General features: G+C 40.9%; 1 protein-coding gene across 18 annotated transcripts in view; it reads right to left on the bottom strand.

The window, feature by feature from the left end:
- The window catches only part of rims2a (regulating synaptic membrane exocytosis 2a), a 702,781-nt gene that overhangs the window by 448,106 nt on the left and 242,010 nt on the right, over positions 1-12,665 (bottom strand). For 15 of the 18 annotated variants that reach the window (XM_078216669.1, XM_078216668.1, XM_078216667.1 and 12 more), the window contains one exon: positions 6,588-6,718. In XM_078216669.1, the coding sequence (XP_078072795.1) occupies positions 6,588-6,718 (131 nt within the window). Of the gene's footprint in view, positions 1-6,587; positions 6,719-11,394; positions 11,443-12,665 lie in introns of all 18 variants that reach the window. The other 3 variants (XM_078216670.1, XM_078216682.1, XM_078216673.1) reach the window with 1 other exon arrangement.

Genomic DNA, 12,665 nt, shown 5'->3' on the forward strand with positions numbered 1-12,665 from the left:
GAAAGTGGCAATGCAGGTGGAGAAGGTAGTCAAGAAGGCATATGGCATGCTTGTCTTCATCGGCCGGGGCATTGAGTTTAAAAATTGGCAAGTCATGTTGCAGCTTTATAGAACCTTAGTTAGGCCGCACTTGGAATATAGTGTTCAATTCTGGTCGCCACACTACCAGAAGGATGTGGCAGCTTTGGAGAGGGTACAGAAAATATTTACCAGGATGTTGCCTGGTATGGAGGGCATTAGCTATGAGGAGAGGTTGGAGAAACTTGGTTTGTTCTCACTGGAACGATGGAGGTTGAGGGGCGACCTGATAGAAGTCTACAAGATTATGAGGGGCATGGACAGTGTGGATAGTCAGAAGCTTTTTCCCAGGGCGCAAGAGTCAATTACTAGGGGCATGGGTTTAAGGTGCGAGGGGCAAGGTTTAAAGGAGATGTACGAGGCAGATTTTTTACACAGAGGGTGGTGGGTGTCTGGAACTCGTTGCCGGGGGACGTTGTGGAGGCGGATACGGTAGTGACTTTTAAGGGGCGTCTTGACAAATACATGAATAGGATGGGAATAGAGGGATATGGTCCCCAGAAGGGTAGGGGGTTTTAGTTAAGTCGGCAGCATAATCGGTGCAGGCTTGGAGGGCCGAAGGGCCTGTTCCTGTGCTGTAATTTTCTTTGTTTTCCTTGGAGCAGAGGAGACTGAAGGGGTACATGATTGAGATGCATAAAATTATGAGGGGCATAGAGTAGACCAGAAGAAACCTTTCCCCTTGGTGAAAGGATCAATGACTAGGGGGCATAGATTTAAGATAAGGGCAGGAGGTTTAGAGGGGATGTGAGGAAAAAAATTTTCAGCCAAAGGGTGGTGGGAGTCTATAGCTCATTGCCTGAAAGGATGGAGGAGGCAGAGAGCCTCATGACATTTAAAACGTATTTAGATGTGCACCTGCGGTGCCAAGGCAACAAGTCTATGGACCAAGTGTTGGAAAATGGGATTAGAATAGTTAGGTGGTTTGTCTTTGACCTGTGCGATGGGTCAAAGGGCCTTTTCCTGTGCTGTATACTTCTATGACTCTCTTCTTGGCCAACTAAGCTTTCCGTTTCTGTACATTCATCTAATGCCCCTCCAAACAGTCAGCATCCAGAGGCGACGCTGTCTCCCAATTGTCTGTGTCAGTGTCTACCATCTTTATATCTTGCTTGGAATTGTCCTTGTAGCAGAGTTTTAGATGTCCAGCAGATAGTGAGCCAGTGGTCAGCTCACCATACAGAAAGTCTTTGGGTATGCGACTGTCATCCATCTGTCAATGCTGCCATGGCATAAACGGAATTGGTTTAGGAATGGGTGGCACAGTGGTTAGCACTGCTGCCTCGCAGCGCCAGGAACCTGGGTTCGATTCCCAGCTTGGGTTACTGTCTGTGTGGAGTTTGCACGTTTTCCGTGTTGCTGTGGGTTTCCTCCAGCTGCTCTGGTTTACTTCCACTGTCCAAAAATGTGCAGGTTAGGTGCATTTGGACAGGAGCTGGGAGCGGGGGGAAGGTACTGTGGGCCTGGGTAAGATGCCGAGTCGGTTGCAGACGGAATGGGCCGAATGGTTTCCTTATGCACTGTAGGGATTCTATGATTCTATCAGTGTATGCTGATAGAATTAGCATACACCAGGATCTCTGAATTGGTGACCTTATCCTGTCGGGAGATGCTGACGATACATCTGAGACAGTAAAGTTGGATATGATTCAGCCTTTCCTGTTGCTTAGCATATATTCTCCAGCTATCACTACTGTAGAGGATGCACTGAGGATGCAGGTTTGTGCAACAATTATCTAGTTCATGGTAATATTTTAGAGGTTATGTTTAGTTCAAGGAAGATTGTTGTTGTGAAGGTAGGGAAACTAAAATGCTGGGCTTTAGGGATTGGCAGAACACCAGAAGACAATGAATGTTGAGGAGGTTACCTATAGTTAATAGAATCTGAATGGAAGAAATGGAGCCATAAGACATGAGGTGGGAGCTTTCTTGGCTGGAGAATGGAAGATGCAATGCCTACACTGCTTGCAAAGAAGTGCAGTCCAAAGAGATTTTTTTTTGGGGAGTTACAGCTCGATTAGTTTAAAAGCATTCCAGAAAAAATGAAAAGCTAAATCGTCATGGAGGTGGGTGGTGCTTCAGGACATTCTTTGATTTTCATTTATCTCTGTGTTTGGTGGGAGAGGGAAGCTAGTTCTGGTTTGGAACTTGTATGGTTTGCAGATCACAGAGAAGCCCTGAGAGGAGTTCAGTGCAGTTAGGGGTTAGGAGAAGGCTTGGTGAGCTTTGAAGATGCCAGGGGGAGCTGGATTTGTGCTGGAGAGGGTTAGGGCTAAGAGGACGTCCTGGATGCCATTTGTAGCTCAGTGCAACCAGGAGAATGGAGTATGGAGAAACTAAGGTTCAGCACCAGTGTGATGAGGCTGGTGGTCTGCAATATAATTGGATGTGTGCCAGTGATTAGAGTTGGAAATGCAACTTTGTGAATCCCGTGGGACACACTCTCGGGAGGAGAGATTTAACCATCGGGAGGTGACCAGTCATTGAGGTAGTCCCAGTCAAAGTAGCTTTTGAGGGAATTAGATAATTTCAGAGACTAGATCTTTGAAAGGAGACAGAATTTTAATGGGATAAAGCTCAAGAACAGCTTCTTCCCTGCTGCTGTCAGACATTTGAATGGACTTAACTTGCATTAAATTGATTTTTCTCTACACCCTAGCTATGACTGTAACACTACATTCTGACTCTCTTATTTCCCTCTCTACGAATGGTATGTTTTGTCTGTATAGTGTGCAAGAAACAATACTTTTCACTGTATGTTAATACATGTGACAATAATAAATCAAATCAAACCAAATCAAGAACAGCTTCTTCGCTGCTGCTGTCAGACTTTTGAATGGACCTACCTCGCACTAAGTTGATCCTTCTCTACACCCTAGCTGTGACTATAACATTACATTCTGCACTCTCTCGTTTCCTTCTCCCCTACGTACTCTATGAATGGTATGCTTTCTGTATAGCGCGGAAGAAACAATACTTTTCACTGTATCCCAATACATGTTGACAATAATAAATCAAATCCTTTTCCTTCCCTCCTCTGTACTCTATGAATGGTATGCTTTGTCTATATAGCACGCAAGAAACAATATTTTTCATTGAATCCCAATACATGTTGATAATAATAAACCTGAGTCCCTGTGGCACGGTGGCACAGTGGTTAGCGCTGCTGCCTCACAGCGCCAGGAAGCCAGGTTCAATTCCTGGTTTGGGTCACTGTCTGTATGGAGTCTGCATGTTCTCCCCGTGTCTGCGTGGGTTTCCTCCGGGTGCACCGGTTTCCTCCCACAGTCCAAAGATGTGCGGGTTAGGTGGATTGGCCATGCTAAATTGCTCCTTGGTGTCAGGGGGACCAGCTAGGGTAAATGCATGGGGTTATGGGGATAGAGCCTGGATGGAATTGTGTAGGATTCTATGTCTATGTTGCACTCCCTCCTTTCCTTCTCCCCAATATGCTTTGTCTGTATAGCGCACAAGAAACAATACTTTTCACTGTATCCCAATACATGTGACAATAATAAATCAAATCAAATCAAATGATACTCATTTAATAACTCAGTGGTCACTGATGTCAGGGAGGATTGTTGAGAAATCCATGGGATCTCTCTTGAAACACCTGCCTTTTAAAGAGCAGTGTGATGTGTTTGACCACAGATTCCTGTTAATTCTTATTTACCTCATGTCAATTCTAAATGTTAGAGTATAAGATAGATATTACAGATTGCTCTGCTTTCCTGACCTTGTAGAGTAAAGTTTATTTTGTTTGTTTAAAACTGTGGAATCTTGTGGCTTTATTCTCTCAGTGAGTAACCGGGAGTTCAATATTGTCTACTTCAAACAAAAAGTTACTGGTTCCTAATTGGTCTGTAACATTTGGTAAAATGACAGTTTAGTATTCAAAGCCAAATTTCTATTTTTCCACATTATGTTAATAAGCTTGGACATAACAGCTGCATATTTTGCAATGTGTATGTTGAGTTTGGTATCAGAGATTTATGAAGCTACTGACAACCTCCAAGGTCATATGTCAATACTGATAGATAGCAGCAGTATGGCAACATCCTGGACCATGACATTTGCGTTCCTGATGCTCTTTTCACTTGTGAGGGAGTTTGTCCATTTACCACTGTTCCTTGGGATGAATACTAGTGCAGCAGAGTTGGTGTAGAGCAATTCTCTGATGAGAACTTGCCACACATTTGTCCTGAATCTCAAGCAAGCAAGGCTGAACAGCTTTCCATCAGTTTAGGTATGTCTGTAAACACCCTCCGTAGATAAACTGAGGGTAAATGACAGCAGCAAAGAGAAGGATATGCCAAAGGTGCCAGAAACAAATCCCTGTTTGACCACACTACAGGTCTCTTAGGGTTCTGATGTCTGTCATTGCTGACCTCACCCATCATGTTGTCATAAAAAGAGATCACACGGAGCAGCTTCGAAGGGCAGCCAATTTCTTCAGAAGCTTAAATAGACCAGCTCTGCTCACATGATTGAATGCCTTGGTGAGACTGAAGAAGGCAAAATGGAGTGGACTCCTTTGTTCACGGCATTTCTCACTCAGCTGCCAGTCTGAGATCATATCCAGTGTAGATCAGCCAGTTTTGAAATCACACTGTGATTCAGAATATATAATTCAGTCAAGACCTGTAGTCTGACAAGGGCAAGATGGTATTTTTCCCACAATGCTCAATGCTGCTGCCTCACAGGGTTCGATTCCAGCCTTGGGTGACTGTATGGAGTTTGTACATTCTCTCCATGTCTGCGGTGCTCCGGTTTCCTCCTGCAGTCAGTGGATTGGCACAGTAAGAGTTTTAACAACACCAGGTTAAAGTCCAACAGGTTTATTTGGTAGCAAATGCCATTAGCTACCAAATAAACCTGTTGGACTTTAACCTGGTGTTGTTAAAACTCTTACTGTGTTTACGCCAGTCCAACGCCGGCATCTCCACGTCACTGGATTGACCATGGCAAAATTTCCCCTTAGTGTCCAAAGATGTGCAGATTAGGGGATCAGCCATGTAATATGCATGGGGTTATGGGGATAGAGCAGACGGGGCAGGAGGCGGGGGGCTGTGGGCAGATGCTCTGGGATATAGATTATTAGATCCTGGGGATTTATCAGCTCTCAGTCCCATTAATTTCTCCAGCACTTTTGTTTTGTAATTCCTTTGAGAATAAGAGCCTTTGCCTGCACTACTGAGGTCCAGCCACCTTTGTCTGAGGATTTATGTATGCAGGTACTGGGATTTAACTTTAAGCACCCTATGTGCATAGCGTGTCGCATAACATCTCACCTTACTGGCTTTTCACAGAGCTGATAAATTATTGATACCATTAAAGTTGCTTGCGCAGATAAAAATGACATTAATTGGCACAAAAGGTTATGAGAATCTAAGCAGAAAAAAGCTACAGCAGTGACCGTGAAAATTATTAAATGAAGAATCTTACGAGAATCTTTAAATGTACTGCTGTATATTACTCAGCATTTATTCACTTCGCTTGGGCATTTGTACATTTGGGATTCTTTGGTTCCATGGCCTGGCTTTTTCCTTTGGAAAGTACTTTCATCAACCTGCAGGAAGCGATGGCCTAGTGGTATTATCGTTAGAATATTAATCCAGAAACTCAACTAATGTTCGAGGGACCCGGGTTCGAATTCCGCAGATGGTGGAATTTGAATTCACTGAGAAATATCTGGAATTAAGCATCTACTGATGACCTTGAAACTATTGTTGATTGTCAGAAAAACCCATCTGGTTCACAAATGTCCTTTAAGGAAGGAATTCTGCCGTCCTTACCTGGTCTGGCCTACATGTGATTCCAGAGCCACAGCAATGTGGTTGACTCTTAATTACCCTCTGAAATGGCCTACTAGCTAGCCAATCAGTTCAAGGGCGACTAGGGATGGGCAATAAATGCTGGCCAGCCAGCAATGCCCATGTGCCATGAATGAATAAAAAAAACTTGCACTAGAATCATGTAAAGTTAGCAATACTGTTCATTTAGCGTATATATTTGCTTCATGATGACACTTCAATTTTTTAAAACACTAGGAGACATTTCTGCCCATTATATTCTATAAGTTGATGCAGAATCTCTGTCTCACTGTATATGTAGTAAATTGTCAGGTTGTAATAACAATTAATGAAAAATTCAGAGAAATTAAATCATTGACCTAATGGACAATAGCAGTTGTGCAAATGTTCTGGAGTAGCAGTTTAACATCTGCACTTCTCCACATGCTCATCTCAGATAAATTATCAAAGAGTTACAATCATAATTAAGCAACAGTATAAATCCTCTGAGAACATTCCCATAACCAATTTCAGTAAGAAAGTGGCAGGCCAGCTGCCTACCCGATAAGAATAGGAATAGCAGAAATTAAGATGGACAAGGACAAATTATGAGGTTCATCAGACAGATGAGGTAAAATTCACGAAAAGCAAAAAAAAACAGATGGCAAATGTTTTATATGAACAATTTCACGCGGAAAGACAGTTAAGTAATCTTACCTTCGATCAGGAAGAAAGTAAATTTTCACGTAGGGGTTCCTTGGCCTTCCCTCTTCCCTGAAAGGAAGATCTTTCGCTCCAAGTATTGTAACAATAAGCTGGTGGCCAACTTTGTCGTACCAGAGTTTAATCTGTTGGAAGATCATACCATCATATAATCACTGCCCTTGTTGATCCTTATCCGAGATAATTCCTTTTAAGTACATACCTTTACATCTCTCTAAATACTCTCTAAAATCCATCACAATCTGAAATCATTATAATTCATTTCAGTTCATCTGCACAAGTTACATTAACTCAGAGTGCAAACACAACCATATATAGAAACTGTAAATTCGGTGGTATATTTCATGTAAAGGACCCTACAATCCTTCAGATTATATCCTATGAGAGACATTATTCTTTGAGATGATAGTTCAAAAATCTATTCACAAAGTATGTGGCAAAACTACACTGAAACCTTTGATTGCGCAAAATGCATTTCTTTTTCCAGTAGTTAACATGTAGAGGATTGATAGTTTCACTGATTTTGGTAAGAGACCAGGTCTAAAAGAATAACAATAAACATAGTCAGTATATCACGCTTATTATAGCACAGCTCCATTAGTTATCAACAGACATTAAAAAAACATAAATTAGGCAATGACATTTCCATCTTTACATTATTTCATTAAATAAAAAAGCTCGAGACCAATCTGTAGTTTACTGCATCTCAAAGGCATAAATTGTGCAATTCACATCTGTAATCAGGAGAACTTTTCCAGAACTGCAGAAACCATTTCTCCCTCACTATTATTTTCTTTCTGAACAAATACTCACTTGCTTATGTTTTCAGGTCCTTTCTTTCCTGCCACTGTTATTTCTGTTTTCTAAGTGTTCTCTCTCGTGCCTCACAATCAACGAGTATCTGTATTCCGTATCCTCTAACTGTTACTACTGCTCGTCTTATAGTTCTTTATTTCAGTTCTACTTTATTGGCTTTCATTTGCTCCTATTGTCTTGTTTATCTTCTCAATTCCAATACGTATCTCACTCTCCACCCCTATTCTAAGTATAGTACTCTCTGTTCCTGTATTGTATTCTCGACCACCTTTCCACTCACTCGCTCATTCTTTCCATTCTGGACTGTTCCATTCACTGGACTTGATTTTAACTTATTTTAACCTGCTGTTAATAATGGGCATTACTGTCCAATCAATTGCCATTTTCAAAGGTGTCTTCCACTTTGCCCACTCAACACCTAAATTAGGGTCTGATTACCCCAACTGACTTTTTGTGGAACAGGGATGGGGATTTTGACATCTTGCGCTCCAAATCTGTTCCATATTTGATAAGATCACCGCCTAATTGTGATCTTACTCCCTGTAACCATCTTTACCTTTGATTATCAAAAATCTATCACTAACAATTGGGCAGGATTTCACTGGATTTCAGCCCACCCCTGGTGAAAATGTCAATTGAAAACCTGCTCTCACTCTGGTGGGATATACAGCCATTTAATGCACAGCAGGACATTACTTGGCTCAAGGTGAGAACATCATCCCCACTTGGATATGCAACTGGCTTATCAAATACAGCGCTGCGCCCAACAGCACCACTGGGAGCTGACAGTGATCGTCATTGGGGCTGGATGGGGAGGGAGCCTCCGAAATGGGCCCAGGAGGACTGCAAAGCAAGTACCTATCATTTCCTGCCAACAGCCAGAAGAGGGAGACCTGTCATGCTTCAAATTGCCACCGATCTCTGCCCATCAGAGCAAATATTGTAGCAATCTGATGGTGGTGCTGGGGGGGGCCTTAAGTGGTGATCAATTGGCCAAGGCAAGTGGGTCCTTCCTTGCTGTGCATCAAATTGTGATGGGGCAGGTGGGTAGGTACTTGGAACATCGTCCATGATATTGCACTCAATTTTAAGCCCCATGTCCACCTGCCAGAGTGTAATATTCTGCCCTTGATCTAGATAGGAACTAGGTTGGATACAGTGTGCATTATAGGTGATCTATCATCTTTATGGGTGATTGAGAAGAAAATAAGCCAATCCCAAGCACATTTAATCTTATTTGTGTGTTATCAGAAGTTGCAGGAGTGCTCTTCCAGGATTACTTAAATGATCTGAGCTGAGTTTCTCCCTCAATCAGAACTGTCTCCCCACTGTACCTGTCCTCCTGCAGACTCAAGCGACTCAAAACCGGTAGGATTCAATTGAGTAAATTGCAGCAGGATGCCTGGTTGGTGTCTCAGAGCTTGAAGACTCAATGCTAATGAGGCAATAAAATTCCTGCTGTTTCTGCATATCAGATTGTGAAAGCTGCACATCAGTCTGGCAGAACTCATAAGCAGCTCAACTCATCCCCTTTTCATTCCAGATTGCTTCAGCCACTCACACTTTTCATTTTGGAGTGTCTCACTCATTCACTCTTTCCATTCATGACTGCTTCACCCACTCACTCCTTTTATCTGGAATGTCTCACATTTAATCCTTCTATCCTAGTAAGTCTTTTCTTCAATCAATCATTCACTTTATATATTCATTCTTGAGAATTTCTAGTTTTAACATCAAAGGAAACTTGTTTGAACAATGATACAAGGTATAGATATAGCTGAGAATATAATGAACACATAATTCCTCAAACATGCAGCAAAGCAAAGAAGCATTCTGTCAAATCGCAAATGAAGGTTTAATAAAATCAATTTATACTCTAATGTTCTATGGGGAGGCAGTAATGGTATCTAAACTTAAGCTCTAATATGCTAGCAAACAAATCGTACCTAAATACAAACCTTACCCCAGCTTTCTCTCGTTCAGAAACTAGTTCACAATCAACAGCACAGAATGATTTTGGTCTTTGTTCCTTAAATGTTTAAGGTCTTTGGTGAGATTTCTCCCTGTGCAGTTGGAAGCAGATTTACTCTGGTTTTGCAGTGATCAACCCCACTTCTTCCCAAACTTCCTTTGCTGATAAAAATATACTCACTGACAGTACTATGGGGATCTGTTAACATTGAATAAATACTTTCCACTTTTCAATAGGCAGATTCTTTGTCATAAGCAAGCCATGAACACATTTTAAGTCAGAAAAATAATTGCAGCAAAAATATGGCCATTATGGATGGCTGGTGCTCTGCCCAACTGAGAATAAGACATGAAAGAATGGTGATATTCCTAAACCAGAGCAGATAGATATCAGGCCACACCTCCAATAACACAGATAAGTAAGAACTACCCAGTCTGATGTTATCAAAATACACATGTAATTTGTGATGTTTCATTGCTTGAAATATTTATCTATCTGGTTAAATATTTGACTGGCAACATTGTAACAGGATAGCTGTAAAGGAGCTTTTCCACTTCCAAAGACAACCAGAACAGCAAGCATCATTTTGCTGTGACAGCTTATTTTGCAATACAATGCACAATTCAGATGGCCTGAAGTACTGTGTCCAATTCTGGGCAGTGTACTTCAGAAAGTACATGAAGACTTTAGAGCAGTTTCAGAAAGGATTTACGAGAATAGTTCCAGGGATGAGAGACTTCAGCTGCATGGATAGATTGAAGATGTTGGGATGGTCCTCCTTTGAGAGGCTCAAACACATAAGGAGTCTGGACAGAGTAGATCGGGAGAAACTGTTCTCATTAGTGGAAGGGTTGAGAACCAGAAAATAAAGATTTATGGTGAAGAACCAATGGTGACCTGCAGAAATATTATTTTTGCAGCAAATGGTTAATGGCTGGAATGCACTGCCTCAGAGAGTAAGGCAGATTCAATCATGGCTTTCAAAAGGCTTTCAAAATTGTAGAAGCACCTGATGAGAAAAAAAAAGTAGCAGGGTTATGGGGAAGGACGAGAGAGTGAGTCTAGCTAAACTGCTCTCACAAAGAGTTAGCACAGGCTTGATGGCGCAAATGGCCTTCTTCTGTGCTATAACCTTTCTATGATTCTATGAAGACATACAGGATGGTGTACCACATTGGTGTTCTTTGGAAAATCACTGCAAATAAACATGTAAACCATTCCATAGCTCTCTTAGAAGGGATAGCCTAAAGAACAACTAAAAAACTATTACTTCAAAATTAAGTAGGAGAATTGTAACTGTACATTTAATACAAGATAGAAAGGAGTCCAGAAGCAAACCAGCAAAGAACTAGTTTGAGTCCCAGGACTATCCACCTCTTAGGCTTGTAGGTCTTAGTTGGGAAGGGATTCTCTGTTCAGTGTAAACATGGAAGGGACTCCATCACAGGAGAAGAAAGAAACCTGGTAATATCCATTTCCAATCACACATCCAACTGACTGATTGGGATACACAAATGATCACAGCTGTGAAGAGTTTTGTGACTCAAACTGTTCCAACTCTCCCATCTGTACGGTTATAAGCAGTCTAACACACAGATACATTAAAAAAAATAATCCTGACTTTTCAGGATAATAGTTAGTTACAAGATTCCAAAGAAGATGGGAGACCACCTCAAACTTTACCACAACATTCCTTCGCACAACCATGTATAAGATCTGTTTGCATAGGTATCATTTGTTTGCTAATGGTCAATTGAAGGATCTAATGTAAATTGGAAAATGCAGCTCACTGTTCTTTAAAACAGTGCAATGGCAATGTGAATGCATTGTTCCTGAAAACATGCAGAGCTTTACTTAATACTGGCGAGATGTTCTGAGATATAAAATATGCATATATGCTATAAAAATACAACAAAGGGGGGGGGGGGAGCAGACAGAAAATAAAATTGTTGCCATCAGTTACTTCTCTGCATTTTCCAAATGATAATATTTCCAGATATACAGTGCCTTTACCTGAACCCTAGGAACAAAAGGCGCTGTTCTTCTACTAAGGCTTTGGTTCTGGTAAGCAAAATTAAACAACAAAGAAAATAAATAAAATCAAACTAAAAAGATACATCCACTCTCAGACATTTAACTAATGTTCTAAAATGAAAACAAGACACAAGTACCATAGGTAACGTTTTACCGTATCTCCCTCGATGCCCCTCTTATGTTAAACATAAAGGTGAGAACGTAGTTATAAAAATACAAGCTATTTTAAACTCTCATATTTACAACAAGTTTCATTGAGAGGGTCAATAAACCAAATGCTTAAGGAATCCATCTTGATTTTTCTATTGCCTATTCAATTCTGAAGGTCTAGATTTCAGTGGCATTCATAGATTTTAAAATTGCAATGTTAGCTCCAAAGAACATCACAAATATATAACACACCATTTGAGTGTTGATTATTTTCCCCCTCATTAGCACCTTTCAGGGTGCAGTTTAACTATTTCAATCTAAATTTCAGTCTTGTGAAAGTATCTATTTTTATTTCTTTCTACTGATTTTATTTCCCTCTGACACACAGTAATTCAGCAGCAAAAATCCTGCAAATTAGATACAAAAGAGGTTACATTAATGATTCAGAGGATGATAAGAACATTAAACACACAAAGAGAAAACGAGTGATGACAACGACATTTGTGTAACAGAAGGCACATTCAAAGAGGCAGTAGCAGGAACATTACTCTGGATTTTACAGCACAGGATATTAGCCAATAAACTAGGCAGGGTAAGCAACAAACAACTGAGAATTCAGAAACCCTAAGTGCACATTTAGGAACATGTGCCAGTTTAATCAGTTGTTACATATTCAGCAATTTTCTCCATAAATTACTGCACTGGGCAAAAAATACCTGACTCAGCTCTATGTATGAGCAAACTCAAATGTCCTATTTGAAATTTTTACACTAAAGTAGGTCACTGGTTGCATTCCCTTGTAAATTTTCCTTTCTCCATCACTCAGCTTCATGGACTCCTGTATTTGCAGTCCACTCATTTAAAAAGGCAGCTTTATCACTGTGGCTCAGGGATATAGCATACTGGCACATTTATGTGCGATCCCACTAACTAATCAGATGTGTGTATTGCCTCAGAGGAGGAAAGTTGGTTCCACAAAACCAAAGAAAAAGCGGTAGTCAAGACCCATTATGTCACTCTCATTAATCTCACTTTATATTACAGTCCAGTAGTTACCCGCCCTCCATCAGAAATATTAATGCTTCAAGAGAGGCACATAA

This window comes from Mustelus asterias, chromosome 7 (assembly GCF_964213995.1).
Source record: "Mustelus asterias chromosome 7, sMusAst1.hap1.1, whole genome shotgun sequence".
Classification (NCBI taxonomy): Eukaryota; Metazoa; Chordata; class Chondrichthyes; order Carcharhiniformes; family Triakidae; genus Mustelus; species Mustelus asterias.